Genomic DNA, 15,651 nt, shown 5'->3' with positions numbered 1-15,651 from the left:
ACAGTATTGTCATGTATTATATATATTCTCATACTTATAACACATATACTTTTTTTTTGCCACTATCCTCTTGAGGCCTGAACTCAGGGCCTGAGCGCTGTCCTTGATCTTTCTCAAAGCTAGCTCTCTACCACTTGAGCCACCACTTCTGGCTTTTTTTTTCTACATATGTGGTACCGAGGAATCGAACCCAGGTCTTCATGCATGCTAGGCGAGCATTCCACCGCCAGGCCACACTCCCGGCCCAGGTGGTTCTATTTGTTAAGCTGAAGTGTTGCTCTTGAGTCATCGATGTTCTTCGGCACAGGGAGTCGGAGTGTTTCAGTTTACAGCCTTGTGTTTTATGCATCTGTGTGTTTATGGAACCCCCAGTACCGGCTTCGGCTCCCCTAGACAGCCCACCTACACTCACACTCCGTTCCCGTGACTCCCTCCCGTCCTGTCTGTGCTCCACACACGACTGTGACCACACAGCGCGGGGCTTGTCTGCTCTGAAAGACTGCTGTTCTCCTGACACTACACGGCTTGGTTTTCTTCATGACTGGCCCTCCATGTTGTGTGTGTGCGTGTGCATGCATGAGTACATGCATATATGTGAGTGTGCATGTGTATATGCATGTGTATATACGTGTGTATGTGTGTGATGTCTGTGTGTGTGTACGCGTGTGTGTTACGTGTGCGTGTGTGAGCCTGTGCGTGTGTGTGAGTCCTCCAGACCCCCTCCTCCTGGCCCCATACCTGTGGCTCCTCGCCGTCCTCTTCATTTCCTTGACTTGTTCCTCACTGGCTCTTCTAACATCCGATGGTTCCACGCAGGTCACTGTGGCTCTGGGGGTTTCCCTTCTGGAGTCTTCTCCAGACCACGTGTCTTCAGTATGGGTCGCTTATCTGACAGTGCTGTTTCTAGGACACAGGCGCCCACGCTCACCTGCTCACACACGCTCACACACACACCCGTCTGTCATCCGCACACAGGATGTGCTGAGACCTTCTGTGAGGGGGGCCTCTGGCCTCCCTCCCTTCCCAAGCGTGGAGACCAGGGGACCTCCCCCCCCCCTTGCATCTCCCATGTTTCTGTTCCAACCACACCCCGCTCTGCTTTGGCCAGCCAGGCTCTTCCTCCATCCTTCCAAGGGGGGGTGTGGTCCCTATTATAGGGCACTATGTCGGGGTGTCAGGATGGGGTTCTTCCTGTTGATAGGTCAGTCACCAGTGTCACACTCTCCAAGAATGTCCGAGGGGCTGAATCCTGGCCACTAAGCTCTGCAGTGCTGGGACCTGGGCAGAGATGGGAGGGGAGAGGAAGAGGGGGGAGGGGAAAGGGGAGGGGAGAGAGGAGGAGGGAGGAAGAGGGAAGGAGGAGGGAAGAGGAAGAGAAGGGAGGAGGAGGAGGGAGGGGGAGGAGGGTAGAAAGGGGGTAGAAGGAGAAGGAGGGATAGAAGGAGGAAGGATGGAGAGGAGGAGGAGGGGAGGGAAGAAAAGGAGGGGAAGAAGGAGGGAGGAGGACAAGGCAGGAGGAGGTTCTGTGTTCTCTGGAAGGCACCCTGGGCCACCCACCTTGGTGAGTGCTGTGTCACCCTGGAGCCCTGGAGTCCACTTAGGGGCCCAGTGTGAGTCCAGCGCTGTGCTCTCCTTCCCGAGCCCTTCACGGGCAAGAATCTCCTCTTAAAGCTTTCCTTGGCTCTGCTTCTCCTGGGGGGAAGGCCCCAGGCCTCTCCCTAGCTCCCTCCTCCCTGCTCCTCCCCAGTCCTCCCTGCTCCTCCCTGCCCCTCCCAGCCCCCAGGGCCCCCAGGCGGGGTCCTTCCCTGTGACCCAGTCCAGGCCTGGGGCAGGCAGCAGCCCTCCTGCCCAGCTCTCCTGCCCATGATGGTCACGTATGTGCCCCCAGCCTGGCCTCTGCTTCTTACCCCATCCCTGATCCGTTCCACTACATAGCAGTTGAGGGTGAGAAAGGATAATTAATTTTAGTAAATGGTTTAATGGAACTCGCACATGGATGCATGCACGCGCGGGCACATACAATTTCATCACTTTCACTGTACGTGTCAAACAGAACAAAATAATACTATATAAGTAATCCTGGATTCTTAATAGCAGGTCTTTACGTGGCTAATCCAGATGAATGGTTTCCACTCTAAACCATACATGGAGAGATTAACAGTGAGCATAGGCTCTGAGTTTTGATGTTTCTGAGTGATGTTAGGTGTGGGGAAAAAGATAAGAAAGAGACCACGCTGGGCCAGGAGCGTGGCCTAGTGGTAGATGGCTTGTTTAGCATGCAGGAAGCCCTGGGTTCAATTCCTCAGTGCCACATATATAGAAAAAAAAGCTAGAAGTGGTGCTGTGGCTGAAGTGGTAGAGCGCTAGCCTTGAGAAAGCACAAGAACAGTGCTCAGGCCCTGAGTTCAAGCCCCAGGGCTGGTTAAAAAAAAATCTGCTATTATGTTTTACTTGCATGTGTCATTGTTTGGGAGGCAGGGGCTCACTGTTGAGCCTGCCTGGGTTTGAACTCACGTTCCTCCTCCCTCCGTCTGTCTCTCAACTGCTGGGATTGCTTGTGTGTCCCATCTGGTCTGACTGTAACTATTTACTTTCCTGAGGATCTAAATCAGATCTAAATATTCATGATGGCAGTCTTACCTTCCTTATCATCTACCTGAGATTAAAGTTCAGTGGACAATTCTGGAAAACTAGTAAGCATCAGACTGTGTGCTCGTGTTTTCATTTATTTCCCACTGTTCTTCCTGAGAGGAAATTGAGTCTAATACTAATGTGTGTGTGTGTGTGTGTGTGTGATGGGGCTTGAACTTGTGCCCTTGCTTAGCTTTCCCACCTCAAGGCTGGTGCTCTACTACTTGAGCCACAGCTCCACTTCCAGTTTTCTGGTGATTAATCGGAGCCAGGAGTCTCACAGTTTCCTGCCCAGGCTGGCTTTGGACTGCAGCCCTCAGGTCTCAGCCTCCCGAGCAGCTAGGATGGCAAATGCGGAGCCCCCAGCACTGGGCAGTGATCAGATTTTCTTGAGAGGAGTCCAGGAAAGCATGGTTGGGCAGTGGTGGGATGCATAGTTGGGGGTGGCACTGCGAGTCCGTTGATCCACCTGGCCCAGGGCACAACTGTGTGTGCACGAGAACGCTCGTGGTCATGAGTGTTTCCTCTCAGCTCTTCTGGAAGGTTCTTGGTTGAACTTCCCAAGACCTTCTCATGGTAGTTCTCCCTTCAAAATGTACGCCAGGTAGCCAGCTGAGTGTGGGCCACGCTATGCTCATGAAGAGCAAGGAAACACATTTGTCTCCGTGTATTTTTTGGTCCTAAAGTCTGTTCAGATTCTTTAATACTATTTAGACCTCAGGCCCAGAACCGAATCCCTCCTAATCCAGTGTCAGCCACATACTCACTATTGTCCGGTCTGTCCGTCCTTGTGTCTCCATTCCACCCAAAGCCATGAGCGTGTGTGAGTTCAGGACCTCGGCAAAGTCGTGCAGATAATGGTCAACTTTCAGCCAGCTGCTATTCCTCAGCCCCCACCTGTTTTTATCTGTTTTTTTTTTTTTTTATCATTCTGAATCACATGTCAATCATGTATGTATTTCTTTTCTATATGTAAAATGCACATATACAATGTGCATTTTACACATAAATACATATAAACCATGATGGTTTCGTAGGTAATTTTATTACACTATGTGTAATTTTAGGATTTACCTCTTTGTGGGTTATTTCACTAACATCCTTCATATTTTGCACATCATTTGCTCATTTTAACTTTTGTAAAGCATCATTGTATTTTTTAGGGTAGTTGTTGCTAGCTGGTATTAGCTACAAAGTAAAAGCTTTAAATACCAAGATCTTGACCCACAAAAGTTTGTTTTATTTTTTAAATTTAATTTTATTTGTTTTCTCAGTTTGGGGGCTTGAACTCAGGGCCTAGGAGCTGCCCTGAGGGTTTTTTTTTTTTTTTCACTCACAGCTAGCTTTCTACCACTTTGAGCTACAGCTCTACTTCCAATTTTTAGGTAGTTAACTGGAGATAAAAGTCTCAGGCTGCCAGGTGCTGGTGGTGGCTCATGCCTATAATTCCAGCTCCTCAGGAGGCTGAGATCTGAGGATCAAAGTTTGAAGGCAGCCCAGGCAGAAAAGTCTCCCCGAGACTCTTACCTCCAGTTTTAAAAACCAGAAGTGGTGTTGTGGGTCAGGTGAGCACGAAGAGGCTCAGGGCCAGCACACAGGCCCTGAGTTTAAGCCCCACAACTGACCAAGAAAAGGAAAGATCTCACAGCCTGTCTATTATTTTCTTGAAAATTATCCTCTTCAAAAGATTTCTACTGTGGTCTTTTAATTTGCTTATCTTCTGGAAAAATATGCGACATTTCCAGGAGGGCTAATTGTTTTATTCCATTTAGGAAGGAAAGAAAAGATGTAAAAATTAGATCATTGTCTCAAGTGCTCCGAAATTCATTTACAAAGGAAAACAAACAAGAGTTCCTCAGGTTCTACCGTAAGAAGCAGATATAGTAATTTCTGTGAATTTAGAAAGTGACTTCACCAAGCCGTGGCTTTATCAGCCTGCACGGTCTGTTTCCTCTCAGGCAAGAGGGGAAATGGAAGGCTGGGGCTCACGGAGAGGGTGGGGCGCCTCTGTGTTGTGTCCCATCGAGGGCAACAGGACACAGCAGTGCTTCTCAGGGCCGTGCTGCGACTTTATCATAATGACCTTACCATCTGGGTAGGGCTAGGAACCTGGGCCCGAGGCAGGGCTGGGGGCAGCTCGGCTCCAGCTGGAACCACAGACTTAATTTTGCTGCACGTGGTAGTAGGGAGCCACTGGAAGAATGCATCTGGAGCGATGAGATGATGAAATCGTGTTGGGAGCAGGCCCCTGCTGAGTTTAGCGCGAGCTCTTCTGAGGGGTGATTCTGGTGACTCAAAATGACAGTTAGAGCATCATGGGAAATCGCTCCTGCCTGGAAGGACAGGCGGGAAGATGGCTTAGCTAGAAGGCAGAGATTCAATTATAAGCATGGTGACGTAGGAAATGGCCTGCATTCGGAGGCACATTTCAGCAACTTGATTAAAAAGCCAGAGAGTCTCTGTCCCCAGGGGACTTAATATGTTTATGGCTATGGCCGGAAGTACAAACAACATTCATAAGGACTATCCATAGGCCTCTCTTGATACGTTCCTATTATATTGTTCACTGGACCCCCCTCCTCCAGAGCTCCTGAATCTCAGTCGTTTTGGGTTGTGAATTAGAAGGCATTGTAAGGCCAAGTTAAAAGAAGCACAACTGCAGGAGAAGCGGGGAAGGAGTCTGTTGGGGTTGCAAAGTGCAGGTGAGGCCGTGGCTGGCGTGGGACTTCTGTCCATGGCTGTAACCATTCCTTGATGAACTGTCCTCAGATGGCAAGTAGAAAGGCCACTGTAACCCCAGGGCTGGGGAGGGAGAGAGGTGGGAACTTTTCTTTTTGTGAAATCCACGTCTTCCCACCCTTCTGCAGTTATGCGTCCCTGCAGCTCTCATAGGTGTCTGGGCCGGGTGGGTCACCTCCTCTCCCTCTCCCAGGAGCTCAGGCACTGGCCAGGTTAGACCACGGCTCTGTCATGTCATGGGCCCAAGGGGAAGTCAAGGGACGTTCTGGGGTCTCTCCTTTGCTCCCGAGGCAGCAGGGGTTCAGAGCCAGGAAGGTTAGTCGAGGCTGGCTACATCCTTAGTGTGGTGGCAGCTGAGCAGTGTTCCAGAGAAATCAAGGTGCCAGTGCCAGCTGCCACGGTGGCCTTGTGCTGTGCTTTTGTTCAAGCCATTCCCAATAAGGCTTGGGTCAGAGGACTGCATTACCCTGGTACGTATTGGCAATAACTCATCTCAGGGGTGGAAAATTCCAGCACAGCCCTCGGGCAGACCGCTGTGGCAGTGTGCTCTTCCGCTGCCATCCCTGCTGTCCCAGCCCAGGCCCAGCTTGGCTTGAAAACACTGCAGTGGGGATCTAGCAGAGGGGCCCCCAAATGCCCACGCCACCCCCTTGCCCAGCTCAGGGAGGGAAGTGGAGGAACCCTGGATGGAGACCGCGCACCTTTCCTTCAGGGGCATGGAATGGCTCCGGTGGGTGCCGCAGGACGTTGGCAGAGCTGTTACCCAGCTTGGTAAAGGCCGGGATGTTCCGACTTGAGGGGCCGACGTGTCTGCAGGACGTGGAGGGCTCGTGCCACTCTTAGGAGCGGGCTCGGAGCCAGCCCGCCTGGCCAACCTTTCCGCTTGCTGTTTTTGTTTTTGTTTTGTTTTTTAGAGACCAGATATAAGTTTTTTTGTTTTGTTTTGTTTTGTTTTTTAATTTAAATTTTATTGTACAGGTAATGTCCCGGTGGTTACAGTTTCGTCAGTCAGGGAGTGAGTCTCCTCCTATTTGATCAGTGTCACCCCTCCCTCATTCTCTCACACCCACCCCCAAGTTGTGCAGGCCATTTCCAGCACCCTGTTTAGTGAGTCTCACCTTTCATCCCTCCGTTTCTGTTTCCCCCGCCCCCTCCCCACACCAGACACATTTACACGCAAAACACGGGCGCAAAAAGAAGTCACTGCAAACAGTACAGTAAAACATCCTCTTGTTCCACTTGCTATTTTCCCTGCCTTGGCCAGGTGGTGGCCGTGGAGCCTCCTCGCCCGTCACTCATGGCCAGGAACGCAGGTTTCCTGAATAGAAGTCTGAAAGGCCTGTGCTGAGAACCTCCGCTGTACAGCCCTGGCCTTTCCTTCTTGGGGCTCAGAGCATGTGAACGCCTCTCAAATGCAGCTGTTCTGGGGGTTCCGTGAATGACCGTGTTTACCACACTTCTGGTTGGTCCATGGAAATTGATGTGGATTCTGAATGGTGCAGGACAAGCCCCAAGGCGTAGCAGCTCTTGGTGCCAAATGCGGGGTGGGGCTCCCCAGCCAGCCGTCTGCATCTCTCCTCCTTCAGTTTTCTGCCTGTGATTTGGGGCCTTCCCTCTCTTGGGGGTGTGGGGGGGTCTCTGCCTTGACTTAGCAGAACTCTGTAGACACCATTTACCCCTTGGGAGGTGGGGTGGTGCTGTGGCACAGTGCATTTCTAGTCCTGCCTGCTCTGATCAGCTCGTTCTGCTGGGGGCAGGGAAGCTCAGGGGCAGTGTCCAGGCCTTGAATACAAGCCCTGAGATTGGCATAAAGAAACAAAGGCGGGGAGGGAGAAAGGGTGGGGGGAGGGCAGACAAGCCAGCATATTAAGAGACAATACAACTTGAAGCAAAGTGGGCTGTGGTGTGTGTGTGTGTGTGTGTGTGTGTGTGTGTGTGTGTGTGTGTGTGTGTGTGTGAGAGAGAGAGAGAAGGACATAAACATAGCTGGAAAATTCTCGGTAAATTTCCAAAAGGAATGTTTCAGTGACAAAGTAATAATTGATTTAGATAGAAAAAGATAGCTCTTGCTATTAAAATGGGATGCAAATTGGTATGAGACTAAAAATATAAAACTTAAAAAGGGATTTTTTAAAAAATTAATTTCAGGCCTGAAAAAAAAAGAAGCGGATGGGAGGCGTTTTACGGCGTTTTTCAGCAAGAGGAATGCAAGCTCATGTCCTGAAGAAATGTAACGGGTGTGAATGCGAGAGGAACACTGTCAGGTAAGAAATTCTGTGTTCCGGCTTACGTGGCATGGTACGGTACGGGCGTGGCATCTAGGTGTCAGCTCACACACACACACACACACACGTCTCATCATGTGAGCTTTGCCAGGAGCTCCTGCGGTCTGGCGCTAAGTCATCTAACTCATGACCCCTCGTGCAGCACAGATTCTATGCAGATAGTCACGGTGAGATCCTTAGGGAACAGTGACAAGGCTGGATGAAAGGGTGGGGACTCTTGACTTGCCCCTGGCAGATCTTCACATTGATGAGTTCAGGGCTGATTTACAAAGGCGGTCAAGAACAGATTTCGCTCCTCATAAGCTGCTGCTACAGGCTAGGCCAGTGACAGGTGACAACCTGCATCCCCACAGTCCTGCAGTCATGTGGAGATCCGGAGCCCCAAGCCTCGCTGGTGCTCACAGGGTGAGCCTGGATTCACGTCAGCTTGGTTTGCTGGCATCCCGAGAGTTTGGGTTTAAGGTTGGGAAACGAGCAGCCTTGGGTTTCTAGGTCCACTCACCCAGGGGCTGGGAGGCCTGGAAGGATGTGTTCCGGTGCTGAACTCCTTTTCAAAGGTTATTTGTTTGTTCGTTTGTTTTGTTTTCTGAGCCCAGAGGTATACCAGTAAACACTCTGTCATCCTTACCTCGATGTGTTAGAATAACTAGAGCAGACATTTGCGGTGCTTGAGTGGAAATGTCAGCTGATACTATGACAGGAGAGAGGGCATGGGATGTTAGGTGCTGGTGGCACCCGGGAGACCCTGCCCGTGGCAGGGGGGTCTCAGGCCCCCTAGGGAACGCAGGCCGGGGTCTGAAACACACATGCAGGACCCCGTGTGTCTGCTGGTGGGGTGGGGTGGGAACAGTCGTTCCTTCCTGGGAGAAGAGAGAATGGCACCTTAAGAGAAACAAGAAGCCAGGCACTGACCGTTACTGGAGCAGCTCCCTGCAGCTCAGTGAAAGCTCACTGACCCCCCCCCCCCCGCCCCACGGAGGACGGCCGGCCGGCCATTTCCACATCATGGCGTGCCCAGTAAAACACTCCTGAGCGTGGAAATCAGCTTTGCTTTACTTGGAGGTGGATGAGGGGGTGAGTGGCACAGAGTGGACAGAAAGTGCCAGGGCTAGCCAGGTGCCTGCAGCTCAAGCCCGTAATCCTGCTAGTGAAGAGATTTGGAGGAAGGTGACTGGAAGCCAAGCCTGGGCAGAAAAGTCCTTATCTGTAAGAGAACCAGCAAAAAGCAGGTTTGGAAGTGTGATTCAAGTGGTTAAACCCCAGTACTGGGGGAAAAAAAAAACTCAACAACAAAACCCCCCACAAAATAAGAAAGCCTAAAAACAAGGAAGTGCCAAGGGCACACAGTATTTATAGGCGTTCCTCCTGTATAGAAGGTTCTAGGAAGGAGGGAGGACCCTGCTGGAGAATGCTCCAGGCCCAGCTGTGATAGGAAGGGGTGACACACACTCCCTGTGCGTGATCCACACATCTATGGGTCACATCTAGCCAGTCCAGACTTCTTTTTGTGTGGATGTCTATTCTCAGAAATAAAAGTAAAATGGTCTGATTGAGAAGTACCTTTAGTAAATTCCAAATGCAGCCTCCACCTCCCTCACTTCCTAGGTTTATGATGTCTTCTTTGAGCACATCTATCATTTAACCTAACTTCCTAGGTAAGAGGGAAGACTTTGATATTTCAGTGGTCTCAAAAAGTGCTCAAGTTCTCGAACTTACCAGAAACAAGATCAAAAGTACGTGTTTTCTATTATTAAATGAAAATCTAAGTAACCTCTCTTTCTCTTCTCTCTCTCCTCTCTCTCTCTCTCTCTCTCTCTCTCTCTCTCTCTCTCTCTCTCTCTCTCTCACACACACACACACACACACACACACACACTCACTCACTCACAGAGCTTGCAGTGGCTCCGTGATTCACTGTGTAAGCATAACATTGAGGCTTCCTTTGCATGTGGATGGAGCCAGGAGAAATGAGAAGGTAGAAGGAGCAGAGATCTCCTGGAGAAGGGGTGAATTTAGTGAGATGGGAGTTGGGTCCGTTCTTGGCTTTAGCAGATGAGTGGCGTTGGTGTGGGCATTGTCTGTGCTGACCGCAGCACGGGATCCAGGGAACACGCCTGAAATCCTCTCAGGACAGTGACCCTGGAGCAGCAGAGTCACTCTGCACCTGTCCGCAGGAGATGACTCATCTGTCCCAGCTCTGATGGCCTGGCTGTGATTCCAGAAGCCAGGAGAATCCCTCCGTTCTTATCTCTGCTATGACTACTGTTTATTCCACGGCAACTGGCGTGCCTTTGGCAGCATGGCATCCGACCGTGCCAGGATGCCGACTTGCATTCCTCTGTGCTGAATGTCCGGAGGTGCCAGCTCCTGGGCCTGGAACACTCCAAGGTCACCCCTGTTTCCCCCTCTGCTCTCCAGCTCTCACTTCTATTTCAAATGTTACCCTAAACCCATCCTTTGGGGCCATCTTTATTTTATTTTGTGTATCCTCTGCTGTCCTTCCTGGCCCTCTCCTCCTCCTGGCCCCATACCTGTCCGTTCTCCACACACCACTGGAGTCTCGTCCTCCCTGTCTGACTCCATTCCCACACTGCCGTGTATCCCGGCCTCTGGGCCTCCTCTCCTCCCCTTTGCTGTGATTTCTTCAGGTCTCCATGGTCTCACCCTCGCCTGCCAGTCAAGCCTCATGTCCCACCCCTGGCCCATCCCTAGTATTGAACGACTGATAGAAGTGTAGGTGTATAAGCGTGAACCGCCTCCTGTGGCCTCGGAGGGCATTGCCCTGGAGTGACCCATCCTCCTGACACACCCCTCCTCACACACGCCCCAGAGCATAGACTAGCAATGTGGAGCACGTGTGCTGTCACTGGCGAAGGGCAGCAAGGTCCAGGCCTTGACTTGGCTGGAAAGATTGGACAGGCCCTGTGCCCCTGCATGGTGAGGTAAGGGCCTGGAGCAGTGTGCCAGCCAGCTGCAGCCCAGCCCTGCACCCCAGGGTGGGCCCCCGTTTCCTCTGTTCTTGCCACCACGCATGCCTCAAGGCAGACACCGGCCTGTGTCCCGACCCGGTGAGAAGGAAGACTGACTTCTCCTTCTAGGTAGGGCCTTTGACACGGTGTCAGAGAGCTCGGGGTCGGGAGCCCCAGCGGCAAGAGCATGGCGTGTAGAGTTCTTACCCGCCACAGACCTGGCAGCACGTGCACTTGTGGCATTGTCTCAGAGTTACCGCTCAGGAGGCTGTGGGTGAACGGCAGAATGGCTTTCCCCGGGACCATCAGAGGCTGTCTGTCCACGTGGCCCGGTGAGTCTGATTGTGGAGAAGGCAGATTCTCTTGGGTTACGGGTTTACAAACAACTCTCCAGGCAGTCTGCGTCTGCTCAGCGTTCCATTAAGTCTCACAAGGGCCGAGCCGCCCTTGCCACCAGAGAGAGCCGAGCACGCCACGTTGGCCACTTAAGCTGTTGCCTGATGAAGGAGCAAGTCTAGAAACCAGGCCTGGAAAAGTCAGGGGACAACGGTACAGACTGCTGTCTCCACTTAGCCTCACAGGGACCTGACATTCCGGGAGGGAAATTTCACCTTAGGCCTTCACCTTATCCACCACACGCCTCTGGAGGGTCACATCCCTAGCCCACTCATTTACGCCAACCTGAATGATCTGACTTCACTTCCTCCCTGCCCTCCCCTCAGCCGATTTCCCAGGACCAGCCTCTTCTCACCACCACGTTTTCATAACTTACCTTTTTCCAGCAAACGCACTCCTTCCATTTCCTTGTTCCGGTATTAGTGGGCATGGAAGAAGTAAGCACACCTCTTCAGTGATGTCAGACTCTGAAAGGAGAGGAGGCCACAGCCAGAGACCAACCATGTAGCAGATTCATATTCTGGTTCATTAAAGCAATTTTTAGTTAAATTCAAAAAGTTGATGGAAGCCTTGGCAGCATTATTTTCAGGAGAGTCAATTAAGTCGAGTGGGTAAGAAATATACATTTCTTGGGCCAGGGCTGAATTTTGCCTCTGCAAGTGGCTGGCTGAGTGATCATGGGAAATTTATTCAACTACACCTTTCTCTCCCTGCAGATAAAACTGCAATATATTTATGAGGTGGATTTAAAATTAAATTCTGCATGGCCTCGGATATGCATACCATACTAGCTGAAGCTTGACTTCCAAAAAAAAAAAAAAGAAAGAAAGAAAGTACTTGAAGGCCAGCCTAAATTGTAACTTCAGCAGATAGGAAACTTGATATAAATGAAAAGAAACCCTGATCCTCCTTGCAGCTTTACCAACCAACTCCGACCTGGAAAAGAAATCACTCGACATTTCTGGGCTTCAGACCGTACTTTTATGAAAAGACAGGTTGGCCTAGATAATTTCTCAGAATACTAAAATGTTAATGATCCTGTGACATCACCCCTTGTCCAATCTGAAACTTAATGGGTACGCTTTAAAAAGAGTACCAAGAAGACATAGCAGAAGTAAATGGAGAGGAGAGATTGCTGGGATTTCTTTGGACCTGGAGCCCATCCTGAGCAGCTGGCGTCCTGGCCTGGCCCATCCAGGTGTGGCCTGGGTCCTGGGGGTGTGCAGTGAGGAGGAAATGAGGAAGCGTGCTTTGGTGTCTCCTGACAGTGGCTTTTGGATGCGTTGGAGGTTGCAGATGTAACGACTCAACAAATCTATGATTCCTTCACGTTAGGCTGGGGGCCTGATTTTTCAGGGGGGGGTACGTTGTACCCAGGCGTTTAGAAGAAGGAAAGTTGTCACTGGTGCTGGACCAGCCCTGGTGCTGGTCAACGACTTTACTGTGGGCTCAGCTTCCAAAGACAAAGCATACTGTGTGGTTTCTGCCCTGCACAGAGCCGGGGGCTCGCGCCCCCCAGCTCCCTGCCAGGAGGCAGTCCTCACTCCGGGTGGCTCTGTGGCAGATGGATGGTTTCTGTTTTCTGTTGTTGCCATGTGCGCAGAGTTCATGTTGGCAGTATCTGCTGTCCAGTGTTCAGAGACATAACTTGGGACACACAACAGCATAAAGCCACTGGGGCACTGTGTGCTGTTTTAGTTGATGCCCAGGCTTCCAGGCTTCCACCGTTGTACATGGTGCAGCTCCCGCCTGTCTCCCTTCAGGACCGGTCGGCCGCACTGGGCAGTTACCCATGATGCCCGTGGGGATGCGGGTAGTCTAAGCACGTTGGGGGTAAGATCCCGTTGTGTGTGGTTCTGTGGGTCCTGGCCCGTGAGTCCACTGCTCACCGCATTTCCTGAACCTTTCCCCTGTGCTTACATTTGCCAGCGGCTGTTATGGTGTCCCTAAAACACGCCAACCCCCTTATTCCCAGGCCCTCATACTCACTATCTCCTTCCATCGAGCATTCTTCACCGTGCCAGGATATTCTGTGCTTCTTTCATCATTCAAGTCTCGGCTCAAATGATGTATCCAAATTGGACAATATACTTTCAAAAAAACCCTAAGGTAATTGAAGAAATTTAAAGAGAAATTAGAAAAAAATTGTTTTTGCTGAATGAAAATAGAAATGCATCACCTTCAATTTGTGTCATGAAGTAAGCTAAGCTGAAGGGAAATTTATATCTATGGTAGCAAGACAGAAGAGCAAATTAAACTTGAAATAAGTAGGACTGAAATAACAAGAGTCAAAGCAAAATCAATGAAATTTAGAAGAAAAAAATTGTAGAAAAAATGAAAACTTTCTTGGGGGAGGAATCAATAATATATGATGGATTTGACAACTCAGATTAAATGGACCAGTTCCTTGGGGAAACTTAAAAACCTGCCAAGAGTCACACAAGCAAAATAGACACCTTGCACACTCAGCTATCAATTCTAAAAGATGGATATGTAGTTAATACACATCCATTAGGTAAAATTCCAGAGCCACTTAATTTTAATGAAACACTTAGCAAGCATTTAAGAAAGAAAAATAAACATATGATACTTCTACTGGAATATAGGAGAAAGAGAAATATTCTCCAATTAATACTTTTTGAGAATGGTATCACCCAAAAACCAAAACCACATTAAGATTATCACACATAAATAAGAATATTAAAACCACACACCAATATCCTCATGAATAGAGATAGAAATAAAGTGCAGGGAAATTAACAGTATGTAGGAAAGATCGTATATTTTCTTTTCCTTATGATTCCTTTTGTTAATTTTAATTTTTAGTATTTAGGTAGTTGTTCAGAGGAGTTGCCATTTAACAAAGGCAACGGTTTGTGAATAGAGTGCATCCAGATCAGTGTCACCCTTTTTCTGATGTTTCTGATGTATAAAGTGTTCTATCTGGGCGCAGGTGGCTCACGCCGGTCATCCTAGCTACTCAGGAGGCTAAGATCTGAGGATCATGGTTCAAAGCCAGCCCGGGCAGAGACTCTTATCTCCAATTAACTGCTCAAAAACCAGAAGTGGCACAGAGAGTCTCAGGGACAGTGTCCAGGCTCTTGAGTTAGGCCCACAGCCGACCAAAAAAAAAGTTTAAATTTTATTTCACTCTATTTTTTTTCTCTTCTGTTGATTATATTATATCTTGGAATCCATCCCCAAGTCATGAAGGTCAGTTCAAGGTTGTGAAGATTTACATATATGCATATATACATAATTTGTTTCCTACACGTTTTATGATCTTAGCTCCTTGCGGCGGGAGGGGAGAGGATCACATTTTCTAGGCATTGTAAGCGCAATTTCTAACTCCATTTGTCTTCATGTGGCTGTATTTTTGTGAGGGCACCAAATGTTAAATGTTCAGGGGCTCCTTGTGGAGGGTCGATTAGACCGTGGTTTACTGGTAGGTTCCCAGGCTGGTTCACCCTTCTGTGCCAGGATTGCCCTGTCTTGGATACCATCGCTTTACAGTCAGTTTGCATCAGAAGGGTTCGGGCAGCTTGACCAATTCCAAGATTGTGTGCCTGGCAGTTCTAATAAAGTTGAGAATCATTTTTCTGTTTTATAGAATGCTGGGGATCAAACCCAGAGATATTTTTTTGCATAATGCGCAAGTGTGTTAGCAATGAGCCAAACCTGGAGCTGTCTGTTTCTGGTTTTGAGTCGAAAACACCAGCCTGATGGCATGTTGATGGTCCTGTGTTGAATCTGGAATGACGTTGAGGCCTATTACCATCTCCACAAATGCACAGCTCCAACTCCATGCACATGAGATGTCTTTGCATTTACTTGCAATTTCCGTCAGCAATACTACATATATTATATATATATTTGTATGCAACTTTTGTTTTGCTTTTTTGGTTAAACTTATTCCAAGATAGTTTATTCTTTTGGATGTTGTAAATGGAATTCTTTTCTTAATATCATCTTTGGATTCTTTGTTGCTCGTGTGTGTCTTGTAACTGCAGAACTGGTGATTTTTCAAAGGCTAGGAACCTGTGGTTTTCTTTTCTGGTGATATCGTTGTCCAGTTTGGCTATCATGATGCTACTCATCTAAAATGACGGAGGGAAAGTTCTCTCCTGTCCTGTCATTCTGGAACGGTTTGCAGAGGTTGATCTTTGTTTTTGGTAGAATTCAGCAGTGAAGACCAGTGCTAGACCTTTCTTTGTGGAAAGGTCATTTCTAGGTAACTCTCCTTTTTGTGGATATTACAGGTATGTTCATATTTTCTACATCTTGTTGACTTTTAATAGTTTGTGTACTTCTAGGAATTTCTATTCATCTAGGTTATCTAATACCCTGGCATGTGATTGTTGATAAAATTTTGGTACAATTCATTTGATTCCTGTAAGGTTAATAAGTAATGTCCCTATTTTTGTTTCTGATCTTATGTTTTTGCATCCATTGTCTTTTCCTTGTCGATGTAAAGGTGTATTAATTTAACCTTTTGGACTCAATGACTTTTTTTTTTTAAGAATCAGCTTTTAGTTTGACAGATTCTATTATTTTCCTAGTCACTGTTGCATTTGTCTCTGCTCTGCTCTTCATTATTTTCCTGTTCCTGCCAGCTTTGGCTTTACACTTAA

At 48.8% G+C, this 15,651-nt stretch overlaps 1 protein-coding gene across 4 annotated transcripts in view; it reads left to right on the top strand.

The window, feature by feature from the left end:
- The window catches only part of Kcnn2 (potassium calcium-activated channel subfamily N member 2), a 176,757-nt gene that overhangs the window by 81,640 nt on the left and 79,466 nt on the right, over positions 1-15,651 (top strand). For all 4 annotated transcript variants that reach the window (XM_090325476.1, XM_090325475.1, XM_090325478.1 and 1 more), the window contains exon 3: positions 7,519-7,634. Coding sequence is in view for 2 of the 4 variants with exons in the window: in XM_090325478.1 (XP_090181604.1) it covers positions 7,540-7,634 (95 nt within the window). In the remaining 2 variants the exon portion in view is untranslated. The remainder of the gene's footprint in view (positions 1-7,518; positions 7,635-15,651) is intronic.

The sequence above is a fragment of the Megascapheus bottae genome, chromosome 38 (assembly GCF_031878675.1).
Source record: "Megascapheus bottae isolate mThoBot1 chromosome 38, mThoBot2.hap1, whole genome shotgun sequence".
Taxonomy (NCBI): Eukaryota; Metazoa; Chordata; class Mammalia; order Rodentia; family Geomyidae; genus Megascapheus; species Megascapheus bottae.
Note: the sequence above shows the minus strand (reverse complement) of the source record. Positions and strands in the feature narration are given on the sequence as shown.